This window comes from Megalobrama amblycephala, linkage group LG24 (genome assembly GCF_018812025.1).
Source record: "Megalobrama amblycephala isolate DHTTF-2021 linkage group LG24, ASM1881202v1, whole genome shotgun sequence".
Classification (NCBI taxonomy): Eukaryota; Metazoa; Chordata; class Actinopteri; order Cypriniformes; family Xenocyprididae; genus Megalobrama; species Megalobrama amblycephala.
The window spans coordinates 12,254,808-12,270,691 of record NC_063067.1 but is presented as its reverse complement, the minus strand read 5'-3'; the positions used below and the strand labels follow the sequence as shown (position 1 = coordinate 12,270,691).

The 15,884-nt window shown below is 37.1% G+C and overlaps 1 protein-coding gene across 1 annotated transcript; it reads left to right on the top strand.

The window, feature by feature from the left end:
- The first annotated feature begins 5,612 nt into the window (after positions 1-5,612).
- On the top strand, positions 5,613-10,562 carry gpr157 (G protein-coupled receptor 157). Its single transcript, XM_048178460.1, has 4 exons — positions 5,613-6,458; positions 8,039-8,252; positions 9,204-9,398; positions 9,574-10,562. Exons 1-4 carry the CDS (start codon positions 6,082-6,084, stop codon positions 9,787-9,789), a joined length of 1,002 nt encoding a protein of 333 aa, XP_048034417.1. The 5' UTR covers positions 5,613-6,081; the 3' UTR covers positions 9,790-10,562.
- The last annotated feature ends 5,322 nt before the right edge of the window (positions 10,563-15,884 follow it).

Below are 15,884 nucleotides of genomic sequence, written 5' to 3'. Positions count from 1 at the left end.
TCCACCTCATCTGGGTCACAATGCCCTGTATTGCTTGAGTATGGGATTTCGAGCGTCTGATGACAGTGACTAAGCCTGGTGTTGCGCACATCTATTGCCGCAAGCGCTTCTACCGCATTTCGAGACCCTGATCTGATTTAACTGTCACCCGCAGCCACACAACCGTTTTTTTCATCACTTTCTTTCTCTCTTTCACTTTTTATTTCTCTTTAATTGTGCCTCCACTTTCTCTTCCTCACTCTTCCGCTCTCCCACGCACACGCTAACTCTCTCCCACTCTGTTCTAAGCCTTCTTGCTAAGTGAGCAGAGGCCCTTCTTCTCTGGCAGAGCCCTTAAGAGAGAGGCTGTCTGCCCAAAATAGCTGCACTGTGGGGAATACCAACAGATAGGGCCTTCACACTGCTTCTGTAGGTGAACAACAAATCAGGGACCGGACCAACCCCCTTCAGTCATCTAACTCATAAACATATGACACACTCATGCGAGCGATCTTGCTCTTTCACACACATCTGTTCTCAGAGTTTCTTACTGGCAAATATAGGCTGAACCCTTTGAACCTAGATTCAGCGTTTATTTGAGAATAAGTGAGTCACGGCTCTATTTGCGGTGTAGAGGGTGAGCATAGTTCATATAAGTAATAAAGGAAGGTGTGCTCTCCCCTCCCCGAGGTGTGGCGGTCTCTCAAACTCTTTTTTTTTTGAGGATAGAGTCTTTCTCTTGTAAGCTTTGCAGGCTTGTTTACATTGGAAGGAGTATTAGCAAGCTAGCGTTACTGTCGTAAAGTGTAGGAAGAGAGCTACGTCAGTGTACCCTCAGGGCTTTTTTTCATCTATCTTCTGATTATTGAAGGTAAGTGTTCTGTAAGGGTTCTGTCATAGCTTTTCATTGAATGCTAACCTGGAAGTCACGCAGCTCTGATGAAATGACATCACAGATAACTGTGATTTTTGGTACTTTCTACCCTTAGTAATACAGTCGTCATTGTCCCTTTGTACTTTGGTTTAATTTGGTTTTAAAAAAAAATCTATTTCTTAATCGGTACTTTTGTCTTCCATTGTTTATATATTTCCACTAAAAAATATTATTATAAAATAAATATTTTAGACATTTTTAAAATTATTTTAAACAGAAAGGATGTGTTAAATTCATTAGAAATCATTTAAATAAATCAAAGAAAAAATATTAAGCATCACAGCTGCTAATTGAGCATCAAACCAGCATATTAGAATGATTTTTGAAGGATCATGTGACACTGAAGACTGGAGTAATCACAGGAATAAATTATATTTTAAAATATATTAAAATAAAAACAGTTATTTTAAATTGTAATAACATTCACTATATTACTGTATTTTTTGTAAAAGAGGGGGGATTTTTTTAACCTTTTTTATTATACATTTATAATAATATTCTATTTTTGTTGTTTATTTTAATTTTTTTTCACTGGAAAACACAATGTTTTTGAATGTCGTCATTCCCTGTTTTATGTCACACAGTTCTGTTTTCCTATTCAGCAGTGGTGAGGTGTAATAAACTGGAAGTATGAGATGTTTTCTGTGTTTTCAGGCGACCTTTCTCCTACTGTCATCTCTTGGAAAGTGAAAGCAGAACAAAGGCTTATTCGGTAAGGGGAAATCTACCTCTGTCCCTGGCTGTCATACAAGAACTCTGGACATTCCATGAGCAGAGTATTAAAGTGTCCAGAGCTCACCTGCAGCAGACGGGAGAGTCATATATATCCGAGGAGCCTTTACAGTCACCGACGGATGATGGCGAGAGATGCTGAAGTGATGGAAGGAGAGCGAGCGAGCGATGGAAGGGCGCTGCTGTGAGTGGTTCTTTGGCAGTGTCTTAGCTGGTTGTTGTGTGGAGTGAGAACGAAGCAATCAGCAAGTATACTGCCGCAGAAACTCGTCACCTTGGGAGGCCCATCTATCCGACCCCGCTCACGCACTCAGCTGCCCACCCGCACTTTGAGCCTGGAGAGAGACAAGAAAAGAGAACCTCAGTCTGTACATATTACCAGGCTTCTCTTCCCATTCATTCTTCTAATTGTGAGTGTGAGCTTTTGTTTTTGTCACTGCCGCTTGATCACGTACAGCGACTGATTTCATGAGCGTTTCAAGTGAAAGACTGATTCATGGTTACAGTATCTTTGGTCATTCTTTCCATGATGTTATTGTCATAGTTTAGATTAAATAATTTTTTTTTCTTTCTCTTCCATGAGATCAGGAGTGATTTAGTCATGTGTTATTGTGAATATCAGCTGACCAGATTTCAGTATTGCCATTACATGGTGTGACCTGTTTATACTTGGACTATATGATGACATATTCAGATGACATTGTGTTGTAATATGTTCTTTATGAAGTTTGGTAATGGACGAAAATATACATTATCATCAATGATGAACGAAAATACTTATCATTCTGGTTAGAAAAAAATGTCGAGAATATTTTTTGAAAATAAAAATATATAAATACACAAATATGTAGAATGTAATTATTTAATAACAATTTTAAAAATATATTTTTTAATATTTGTATTAATATTTATTCAAATTTATATTTAATAGACTGTTTTTTAATGATAATTTTTTTTCATTTTTCCAAACAACAATAAAAAACAACAAAAAAAGAGTTTTTAAAATGTCGTCATGTTGTGTTATTTCCCTATTTCTGCTTTCTGTTTAGTATTACCTTTAAAGCGATTCATGTGTGTTAAGTCAAGTTTCATTTTCAGGGAATTTCATTAGTGATTTGGTTTCAGTTGTTGATCATCAAAAGGGCGGTTTGCGCAGGTGAATGAAATGCTCGTAACTCACTTGAGGTTTTGATGTAATTGCATCAAGTGTGGCAATAAGTCTGAACTTGTCCAGAAAGCTGGAAGTCAATTTAGTAAGGTCTTTCACAACATATTAAAGCACTTCGTTTTAAATTATACCATAAAAGTGTGTTTACAATGTAATGCAACAGTGTAGCCTGCACAAATTCAATATCACAAATGTTAATTTAAAAGGTATGTTGGAGCAAAGAGCAATGCTGATTTCAAATGAACTGTATGGATAATCTCAGATATATGTCTTTATACTTACTTGCTGGATTGGATCTTAATGTCACAGACACTGTCAATCACATTTTTATGCACAAAGCAATGTGCATGACACATGGGGCAAACTCCATAGCAAACGTATCATGTTGTTTCTGCTGTATGATTAATATAGACAGTAAGTATTTTGAATTTGTTTAACTCTTGAGTCTGAATTGTATTATGGCAGTGGCTCCAGAATTTTATTTGCATATATTATCTGTGATAACCGATCGAAACTGTACTCGCCTTGTTAACCAGACCTCCTGATGTCATTCAGACATGCACATATCATAATACAAAATAGAAAAGTCCCTCTTAAATATGTTTTACATTGAATCACACTACATATAAAATATGTTTTTTAATGTGGTAATATATATTATTCAACACATTTAGAATATAACCAGCGTTACTTTTAAAAGTAATGCATTACAATATTGCATTACTCCCTAAATATTGCATTACTTAGTTACTTTTTATGAAAAGTAATGTGTTACATTACTTCTTCATTACTTTTTCTCACTTGGGCTGGGCTTGCTTGTCTGTTTTTTAATAACAACAAAAAGAGTTCTATTTTTGACAAATGTAAAGGCCTTTAAACACCAAAAGTGAAATAAGCCTCAGGCTGAAGGAAATTTATATTTACGCCTGTACAGTAGAGGGTGCAGCTCAAACAAACCTTTCAGATATGCTGCCATTCTGGATTAAAGAAGAGGAATAGGATACAAGAAAAGGAAGCTCAACACTCTTATTTCTAAATCAAATTTAAAGTAATTTTTGCTTGTTATTAAGGTTGAATTAGGTAATTAAAGATCAACAGACAGTTAATAAAGTGAGATTAAATACATAAAGTATATTTGTGTAATTTAACATATTTAATTATTACAGGTTTGTGTAAAATTCTGAGATTGCATTTGACTTTTTATTCATTTTGAGGAATACTGAATGTTTTTGTGCAAGTGAGGTAAGTAAATGCATGTTCACATTTAGTCTAGAACTACAATAACCATCATGTTCACACAGCGCACACATCACCTCTGCACTTTATTACTCTCAACATTGACACAGGAGAGGTGTCAGTCAATAAATGTGAAAAAGTAACTTGTGTTACTTATTTGAAACAATAACTTGGATATTTTGTTGTAAATTTTAAAATGTGTTACTTTACTAGTTACTTGAAAAAGTAATCTGATTACGTAACTCAAGTTACTTGTAATGCGTTAGCCCCAACACTGAATATATCTTTGCCCTCTGCTGAAAGCCTCATCATTTCCGCTCACTGTCAACAAAGTTTAGGCTGCATCTTTACACCTTATGGGCAGAATTTAGGAATTCATATAATTAATTATGGATGCATGGCAGGAGAATGCAGAGAGCCGATGTCATATTTATGTTGGTGATGTCTGTCAAGTTTAAGAGTATAGTTAAGAGCAAAAAAGAATACACTCACCTGGAGTAATGAGAACGAGAAACACTGAAATTCCTCTTAATAATACTCTGAATGCACAGCTCACAAAGGTGATGAGAAGAAAACTAAGGGTTGCCTTTAATGGAGGATCAAGCAAAGCATTGATTTTCTCCTCTCTTTTTCTCTGCTGGAAATCAAATGATGCAGCACATTGGTACAGAATGCTGCCGTTCTCTGGGAGCTTAAACATCTTTGCTCTATTTGTGACAGTGAGATGAAAGGAGATGCATCTTCCTCAAATTAATCCTGGCCTAAATAGTAGACCAATGGGCACATAAATCATGCTGGAAACTGAAATATGGGATACTGTTTTTTGACAAAAGTGGCACCTCACTCCAAATATTCCAGCAAGACAGCTCCAAAAACTGATAGGCCTACAATGAGTTTAATTCAATGCAGGTTAATGCAATGCAAGAATAAGCTTGATTACGTTACAAAAATGTTTCACAAAGAAAAGAAAAGAAAAGAAAAGAAAAGAAAAGAAAAGAAAAGAAAAGAAAAGAAAAGAAAAGAAAAGAAAAGAAAAGAGAAAATGACCAAGATCTTGAAGCTTGATGGAAGTTCATATTACGCCATCTAATGGTGCATTATGATGATTGCAGATAGCCTACTGTCAATAATTACAGACACATTTGCAATGCCGCATTGCTTGCACATAATAGTATTGCATAATTCTCTCACAGTTCCTGTTGGAATGCTGGAATGCAGTTGTTTAAAATGAACTAGATCAATCACTAATAAATAATAGCCTATTGGATGAATGACAATTTTGGCTGACAAGGATGTTTGGAATATTTGCTCACTCAACTGCTTTCTAGTGGTGTTCCGGAATGAATCTTTGAAATGAACGAATCAAATCTTGTGAGAAAAAAAACAATAGCTCTGCTTTATCGTCATTTGTGAGGGAAAAGATTAAACATTCACCCTTTTAATAAAGCACAATACTTGTTTCGGTGTTTTTTAGCGAACGAATGGTTCCTTCCATGACTCGAATCCACACTCACCTCGTGTCTGCTGTAGTGACGGTGAAACCAAAAGAAAGAGTCACTAAACGAATCAGTGAACCGTTCTGTATGAATCTTTTTAGTGAATTGTTTCAAAGGATTCGAATCACTTAATGAATCAAGTCCTTAGCATTTCACCTTCTCAAACAGTAAAGCGCAAAAACAAATCTGAGTGAGCTTAGATTTTAAAGGCTGGGGTACGTATGGTTGTTTTTTAAAGACAATCGGGATTAGTAAGAAGAATGCCGACAAATTGCAACATGTTTTGATTTGTTGTTATTGCCAAGACATTGTTTCACTGCCTCAGCTGTTTTGAAGAAGCTGTTGGACTGGCTTTTATAAAGTCTTTTACACCACTGGATCTTAAAGCCCGTCTTGTTTTCGGTGTAATGCTTCGTCAGGTGAAAGGTGGACTGGAAATACCTTTATTTACAAGAGGATTCGATAGTTTAAATAAGACTAAACTTTAACAAACATAAACACACAAACGAGGCGCCGGTAGATTTTACGGGAAAACTATGGCCGAGACGAACCGGACCGACGTGTATGTTTACGAACAGGTTGTTATCCTGGCATCATGTATACTTTCGTTTTTTGGGTCACTTTTAATCATATGCACATATGTACATTGGCTCGATCTGAGAACTACACCGAGAAAACTGCTCGTGTATCTGTCTGTCTCTGACCTTCTGTCTGCACTTTCGTACTTTTACGGAGTTGTGCGGATTTTTGACTCTGATTCTGCGGATTGTATTGCGCAAGGAGCAATTTCCACATTCGCGAACACCAGCTCATTCTTCTGGACCGTGGCTATTGCCATCTACTTATACGTTTTTATTGTGAAGTCCAGCCTGAGACAGGCCGACAACTTGGTGCTGTATTTTCATCTCATCAGGTAAACTCTTCAAAGCATAGCATTTCTTCACTGTAAGGAAAGTCTTAAAGGAACAGTTAACCAAAAAAAAAAAAAAAAATCCCTCAAAATTCTGTCAAAATTTACTCACCATCATTATGATGTTCCAAACCTGTATGATTTTTTTATTCAGTGGAACACAAAAGCAAATGTTTGAAGAGTGACTGAGTCACCATTCACTTTAATAGTCTGGGAAAATGTGAAATCCCTTTCCAGGGTTGCTTATAGCGTCAATTAAATGAATTTCTTAACCACATCTTTGCATTCAATCTTAATTCTTCGTATTTATGTATTAAAGGATTAGTTCACTTTCAAATAAAATTTTCCTGGTAATTTACTCACCCCCATGTCATCCAAGATGTTCATGTCTTGCTTTCTTTCTTCAGTAGAAAAGAAATTAAGGTTTTTGATGAAAACATTCCAGGATTATTCTCCTTATAGTGGACTTCAATGGACACCACTGTTGAAGGTCAAAATTACAGCTTCAAAGAGCTTTAAATGATACCAGACGAGGAATAAGGGTCTTATCTAGTGAAACGATCAGTCATTTTCAGAAAAAAATACAACTGTGTGCTTTATAAACACAAATGATCACCTTGCATGTGCTTCCGCCAAAACTGCACTTTCATATTCTTCAAAAAGTTACGCTGTATGTCCTACACCTTCCCTATTCTACTTACGGAAAAAATGGAACTGGTTCATTCCGTTAGTAGAATAGGGAAGGCGTAGGACATACGGCGTAAGCTTTTTGAAGAATACGAAAGTGCGGTTTTGGCGGAAGCATGTGCAAGGTGATCGTTTGTTTATATAAAGCATATACATTTACATTTTTTTTCGAAAATGACCAATCGTTTCGCTAGATAAAACCCTTATTCCTCGTCTGGTTTTCGTTTAAAGCCCTTTGAAGCTGCACTGAAACTGTAATTTTGACCTTCAACCTCAATCAATTTTGACCTAATCCTGGAATGTTTTCATCAAAAACCTTAATTTCTTTTCAACTGAAGAAAGAAAGATATGAACATCTTGGATGACATGGGGGTGAGTAAATTATCAGGAATTTTTTTTTTTGAAAGTGAACTAATCCTTTAATATTTATTGAACATGCAATAATTATTCATTTTAACATACTTTATTTACCTTTTGCAGTCGCAGAGTTTAGTTTACGTGTAGTTGACGTTTTAATGTAGCCTAATACTATTTAATACATTCAGTTGTGATATCTAATATTTGTACTTTTAAAAATGAATTTGAAAATTTGATATGGAAATTATATAGTCTAATATCTAAAAGTTGAAGAAATAAAATGTCCATGTGCATATATCATGCTTAACTTTTAATTCAATTTACATGTAATCAGGAGATTATTTATATTCCTTTTATAATATTTTTCCTTAAGAATCATATTCCTTTAGCTTCATGAAGAAAAGGGATTTTAGGCTGTCAGTGATCTACAAACACTATAAAATAGATTTTGTTTGATAAGGCTGGTTCTCATGAACTCACTTGTTTACCCTGTAGATGTCTGTTTCCTTTCTGATCTTGTGATTTGTGGTTTGTGTCAGCTGGGGCGTTCCTTTAGCCATCACTGTGGCAGCCCTGTCTCTGCACAAGATCGGCTATGATGCCTCTGAAGTGTCTGTAGGCTGGTGCTGGGTGAACATCCAGGCTGAAGACCATGTGCTGTGGATGCTGCTCACGGGAAAGATCTGGGAGTTCATTGCCTATGCCACACTGCCAGTCCTGTACATCCTTATTAAGATACACATTAAAAGAGCAGTAAGTCCACCGCTGCTCATAACAGACAGTTTAACATTATGCTTAGCAGAGTTTTACGTGACATTTTCATAAACTCTTTAGTGTGTGCAATAGGTGAGTTAATGTATCTGAGAAATATAATAATATCATAAAATAGGGATTTCTAGGCCTGGAAATGCCATGGAAATTAATAAAATCTTAAAAGGTCATCAAAGTTGGGAAACCAGTAAAGTTCTTCGTTGGAATTAAATATGCAAATAATTTTAAAGACTGGCTGACATTCTTGTCATTGTAACAAAACTGCATTCTGCAAACCACAAATAGTGATGGGGGTGTGTGGTTGTGCTGTTTCCTTGCAAAGGAAAAATGAAAAAGTTAGGAGGTTTTGAGGTTTGCCAGCCACTTTCAATACATTTTTAAATTGACATGTCAGCTAAAAACAAAAATTCTGTCATACGGTTGGTAAAGTTGGTGTCGGTAAGATTTTTAATGTTTTTAAAATACGTTTTTATTTGATGAAAAATACAGTAAAAACATTAATACTGTGGAAAAATTACTACAATTTAAAGTAACTAAAGTAAAGTTTTCTATTTTAGTATGCAAGATGGCAACGCTGAATTTTCAGCATCATTACTCCAGTCTTCAATGTCACATGATCCTTCAGAAATCATTCTAATATGCTGATTTGCTGCTCAAGAAACATTTCTTATTATTTTCAATGTCAAAACAGTTGTGCTGCTTATTATTTTTGTAGAAATTGTGACATTTTCTTTAGGATTCTATGATGAATAGAGAATTCAGAAGAACAGCATTTATTTGAAATAGAAATCTTGTCACTTTTAATCAGTTTAACGCATCCTTGCTGAATAAAAATGTTAATTTCTTAATGTTACTGTATGCAACCATATGCATAAGTCATGTGTAAGTTTTTATTTTAAATGAGCTTTTTATTTTCTCTGTGATATTTTTAAGCATGCAGCCCTTTCTGAGTACCGTCCCATCCTGACCAGCAGCCCCGTCTCTCACTCGCTGTCTTCCATGGCGGACAGGAAGCTCACCCTCATCCCCATCATCTTCATCATGCTCCGCGTGTGGAGCACCATCCGCTTCCTGCTCCTGCTGGCTGGCTCCTCTGCAGGGCACAACCCAGTACTGGTGACCTTGCACGTGAGTCACCTGGTTCCACTTAGTTAGCCCAAAATGAACTTAATTTTCTTCCACCTGAAGTCCAATTCTCCTAAGCGTCATGCAGTTTATTTGTGTGCTTCATCAAAGTAATTTATCCATACTCGCCCTTACTGCATTTGGCAAGCCAATAATTCTGATTTAATTTTTTTAATAGGGAATTGGAAACACCTTTCAAGGAGCTGCGAACTGCATCATGTTTGTGCTGTTAACTCCCTCGATTCGTTCACGACTGGTGGCTCTGCTGTGCTGCAAAGGTCAGGACAGACACTGGAGCTCAGAATCAGTGTCTCAGAACAGGGCAAATGCACATACGCCTTCACAAAGGGAGGAAAACACCAGCCCCCGAACCTTGGAGAACAGCGAGGAGTAAGAGATACTATGATCCTGCATTTGAACGCACAAGGCTGGATGATACCGATAATGAAAGCTCTGTGGTTGTTTGAGTTACATCAGAGCCTTACACTCAGCCTTCTTGTTTGACCAAGCGCCTTCACGGATTACAGGGGACTGCGGTCACATGCACAAAACCCTCAGAGCATGGAACACAAACGCACTTTCTGTTACAGGTTTAGCTCAGCACTTTAGGCGAAAGGCTTTCTGTCTTCCAAATCTGTTTTCATTCTGCTGCCGCAGATATCTCATGTTCATTTAAATAGAAATGAGATCTGTAGCTCAGGGGAAGCGAGGATACAGCAGTTTATTAACTAGTGACCAAAATGGCAAATGTACTGTGAAGTGTTTTTACAAGGGATTTTTTTCCTCTTTCTCCCAACAAAGCACATGAGTTCTTAATACAAAGTTATTACTGTACATTACATCTATTATGTATTTTTAAGGCATGATTTATATGTATAATATACTGTATGTATATGTATAAACTTATAGTATTTTCCTGGATTTATGTATTATGTCATAATCTCATTTCTCTTTATTCACTTTTCACTGTATGTAGTCACATGCACCTAGTTGGCCAAAATTTACAGGACACAAGCCACAACCTGCACATTTATTGCTATTTCACACGGTGCCTTTGAATACTGGGGAATAAGTGCCTTTTAATCTTTGTATATGTAGTTCTCAATTTGAACATGTAGTTATAATTTTCAGCATATCAGCTGAATTCAATAAAGTGATTACCTGTCAGATTAAGTGTTATATTAGTATTTTTTATATACTATTATAGTTGTCATTAAAAGGGTTAGTTCATCCAAAAATGAAAATTCTGTCATTAATTACTCACCCTCATGTCATTCCACACCCATAAGACCTTCGTTCATCTTTGGAACACAAATTAAGATATTTTTGATGAAATTCAAGGGGTATATGACTTGACAGCACTTTCAAGGTCCAGAAAGGTACCAAAGACATTGTTAAAAAAGTCGACGTGACTGCAGTGGTTCGACTTTAATTTTACAAAGCTACAAGAATACTTTTTGTGCGCAAAAACAAAACAAAAATAACGACTTTATTCAACAATATCTTCTCTTTTGTATCATTCTCATACGTTGTTTATGTTCAGCACTTCCAGGTTCTACATCAGAACACCTACTCATTATTGTCCGGCTCCTGCGTCAGAATCGCATGCATGCGTTGTGCTGCTACGTGATCAGCTTTGGCCAATAATGAGCTGACATTCGGACGTAAACACGGAAGCCTTCACTGAACTGCATAAGGTTAATGACAGGGAAGAGAACAGATTGTTGAATAAAGTCATTATTTTTTTTTGTTTTTGCGCACAACAAGTATTCTTGTCGCTTTATAAAATTAAGGTTGAACCACTGCAGTCACATTGACTGTTTTAACGTTGTCTTTAGTACCTTTCTGAACCTTGAAAGTGGTTATTATATTGCTGTCTATGGACCTCTATATACCTCTTGGATTTCATCAAAAATATTTTAATTTGTGTTCGAAGATGAATGAAGGTCTTACAGGTGTGGAAGTTGGATTTTAACTTCAACTGGATTTTAGTTTAATTTTAAGTCATTTTATGTCTTTATTAGTTTACTTTTTATTTAGTTAATAGGTTTAGTGCTTCGATTTAATTAAGTTGCCAATGCAACACTTCTAATTTTAATTTAGTTTAATTTTTCTATAGTCTGGGTAAACCCAGCCTGATCTGCCGGCGATTTGATTTCGCTCGGCAACTCAGTCTGGAAACCCGTGCATTCATTTCTGCTGCGCTGTTACACTTTTGTGGGAACCAATCACAGACCGGCTTATCCACCTTGCTCGCTATTGGCGGGTATAACACGAAGACGATAGAGAAGCGACGGCAAGCAGCTTTCAAACTCTGATCTACCCGTCTCTCGCACGACCGTCACTCCAAAATAACAATGCACAATCACAGTGACGCCGATTGTGTTAAGCATTTACCTTATCTGAGAGAAATGTAGCAGAGCGTTGATCCGACAGTCTCTTCATAGGAAGATTACAAACAACGATTAATGACACACAATGATTCTCTGCTGTTATTTTGGTGGTTTGCTCCACGATGTGAGTACAGGACTCTTTTATAGTGATGGCCGATTTCGAAACACTGCTTCATGAAGCTCCGAAGCTTCATGAATCTTTAGTTTCGAATCAGTGATTCGGAGCGTGTATCAAACTGCCAAAGTCACGTGATTTTAGTAAACGAGGCTTCATCACTGTTTCGAAACATTTTCAAAACAGTTTGAAATTTCAATGGTTCACCGGTAGAGGGCGATGATAAAGTGAACCCATGAATCATGCAGATTCACTGAGAACTACTGAACAAGTGTCTGGCTTTACCCTATGGTTTTACCTGATCTCCGATCAGTTTTATACATTTGTAGATGTTTTAATTATACATTAGAATAATTAAAATGAATAATGGTAGTTATTAATCTCTTATTGGCCTGTTTAGCTTGAGCCATGGAACAGAGAAACAAGCCTTTAAAATGGATAAAAGAACACATATTATACAGACACTATATTTAATCTTATTAGATGATTAGTTAATTCCATTTAATTGATTTTACTTTGAATAAAAAATTTTGCAATACATTTGTTAAAGGGTATTTTTAATGCATGTTTGGCCTGAGTTTTGTTGCATTTGCACTGTTCTGACCACTAGGGGTCACCGTGGAGACGGGTGTCAGATTGTTTCAAAGCCTCGAATCATTACTGCACATTTGATTCAACTGCTTCAGTGTTTCATGAAGCCTCGATCTGCCCATCACTACTCTTTTTACTTCAATGCCCCTTGATGGTAAACAATAGGTGTGTTCGACATCGGCTGCGGCTGGATGCAACCGATCGGCGAGAGTAGCCGTGTGCAGGCGGGGGAGGAGCTGAAAACGGAGACATGAAGTCGGACACTTTCTGCTTCCCGTAGCGACGCTCGCGCTGCGTTTGCATACTTTATCACAGCTGAAGTGAAATAAATGCAATATTTGACTAATACACTGATGTTTCAGAGACATTTTCATTCAATACTTTATGTACTGCTTACAGCGTCTGTTTTACAAGAATAAAGTTCAACATAGGCATATATTATTTAAATGCCAATGTAGTGGGGTCTACGTTTTTTATCAGTTTTATTTTGATAAACATGACACAATATAACATCGCGACTACATGAAAAGAGCTTTAACTGTTATAAAAACACAGATTTTTGAGCATTACTGGAACTGAAGGTGTGACAATAAACACGAAACACACGTGATCTTTGTCATGCGGTGAATCCGGCCAATCGTGAAACAGCTGTGTCGTCATCAGAGCTCGTGCAGCTCCTCTTGAGAAACTGCGCTGGCTGCCTCAGGTGGCTGATCTCGAATCGCTCTCGTGGTACTTTGAAGCTATACGTCACAGTCACATGGTGTCGGCGCTGTCTCAAGTCGGACAAAATTTCTTACCGGCATGCACTGCTTCAAGTCAGCCGCCGATCGGTCTGTGCGGCGCTGCATGAGCTCGAACACACCTAATATTTTTATTATTTGCTCTATAGAGTCTGGGAACGTGACGTCAGCGACGCATTGCATTCTGGGACTTTAGGTCACCGTCAGTACAGTAGAGACTGGGAAATAGTGGAGGAAGATGTTAAAATTTATATTATACAGTTAAAAACATATTAGAATGGTGAACGCTGGCTGTGTTATGAACTATCTGCATATACTGACCAGCGTGGAAAACGGATGTGAAATGAAGCGCCATTTTGTCCCATTTTCGGGACATTCTAAAACGCTTAATGTGGCGTAATGTAAGTAAACATCATACTAATAGCCCAGAATTTGAACGCAACGCGTTTAATTTCACGTTAAACGCTTTCCTCCCATAGAAAATATGTACAGCAAAGCAGATGAGCCCAGAATATGAACAAAATGCGTCTTATTACAGGTTAAGTCACTGTCCATTAAGCGTTTTCTTTATGGGAGGAAAATGCGTATATAATGTGTTGCGTTCATATTCTGGGCTTATCTGCTTTTCTGTACATAGTAAACACCAAACTAATAAAGCATACTAAGTTTAGTTTGTTAATAACACTGTTTTAGTAAATTAAGCCACGTTATGCATTTTCACATTATGCGTTAGAATGTCCATCATTTTCTGCCTTCCAACTTAGAAACGACACAATGGTGAAAGTGAAACTCAATGAAAATAAACTTGACCAAAACGTGGCTTTGTCATTTGTATTTATTACAGATTAATAACTTCTGATCCACTTAAATATGTAAGTGCTCACGCCATTAATAATGTACGAAAACACGTTTAGAACTGTCATTTGTGATATAGCTCGTTGCGATCACTCTCCGTGTTCATAAAGCAACACCTCTGATTCATTGTTCAGCTTGTCTCGGTAAGAAATTATGTATTTATTCTATTTAGGTCCAGTAAAACTGACTTGGTGTAGCGACTCCACAATATAATTCATTTCAGAGCTGCATTACAGAGGGTCATGCTCTTATGTTATCCCTTAATGCTTTAACATGAAGAAATCAGGGCTATGATATGCTGGCTGAGATCAATCTATATTATGTTTATTATTTTATCTGGCAGATATATCGGTGCCATTTAGTTATTAAAAACTGCAATAGAAATCACTTTGGTCCTGTTTGTGGTCCGATAGGAGGCGGCAGTGTGATTTCTATGCGTGTCGTGTCCTGGCCACACGACTGGGCGATCGAATGAACACAAGAGATTCAAATATTAGTCCATTTATTCTAAGCAAGTGCAAGCAGCTCTCAATTTTTTTTTAACGTAAATACAGTCGTTTTCTCATCTGGTGATTTGTATTTGTTGTCATTGTACGCTCCTGAGCGTGACCTAAAACATGGCGGCGACTACCCAGAATGCAATGCGCAGTGATGTAGTTTGCCAAGCTCTATATGTTTCGTCTCCCTGCTTCTTGAATCTCGCGCCGCCTGAGCTGACTGGAATTCTTTTTGATTGTCATGACCTTATGTAGCCCCGCCCCTTTTCAGCGTTGCGCTCGTTGTCTTTTGACTTCGGTTTGTATTTCCACAGCGATATTACATTTATGAATGAACTGCTCGTTTAAAAATCTTCCCGACCTACTGACATTTGTTAAGACATCTGCTTTAAACATAACAATGCTCATGATAACTTTCATTAACTCTACAACAAGTAAATCCACTTAACCAACTAATTATTCTTTGACAGCGATGCCACAGAAATGTACAGAGCTACCGCAAAACGGAAGTTCAAAGACAATTTTATAAAGATGGCGGCGCGCTTGTTTCTCTGGTAAATAAGGTCTATATTCTGCGTTCATTTACACTGAACCAGAACAGTATCAGAGTCGCCTTTTAAACTCTCGACGATGCTGAATGACTTCTTTAGTTAGCAAACAAATTGCTTGAGTGGGTGTAAATACCGATCACTTTCATGTTTTTTGCACAACCTGCAAAAATCGCTCGATGCCATTGCTGCTTCTGCAAACCGCGGATCAACGCTACAAACCAATACAAACTAACCCTGCGTCTCAATCAGCTCCCTAGTTCCTCTAGGTCGTGAATCAGTATATCATGCAAGTGAATGTGGCTGATTCCCTGATCAGTGCCCTGACTACTGAACTAGGGAGCTGATTGAGACACACGGTAAACCTGCCTGGAGTTTTCGCATCGCTCTGCTAAGTACGTCACCCGGATCGTTGATCTGATTGGTTGAAGGACTATCCAATTGCGTGACTAATGCTCGTTGATCACGCCTCTTATGCAGTAGGAAATACATAGCAAACTCCCCAGACCAATGTTCAATTTTAAATTGAGCTTGGTCTGGTGATAGCCAGACTAATTTTTCTACCTAATATTTATATATATTTTTTTATGTCAGCTTTAATTCATATTACAAAAATTATATAATAGTTAATGATAATAACCTTGAACAGATTATTGCACTTGATATTTAATGATTTACTAACATTGAATACTTCTGATATTTCCTAAGCTGTGTCTGAAATCGCCCCCTATACCTTATATGGTGCAC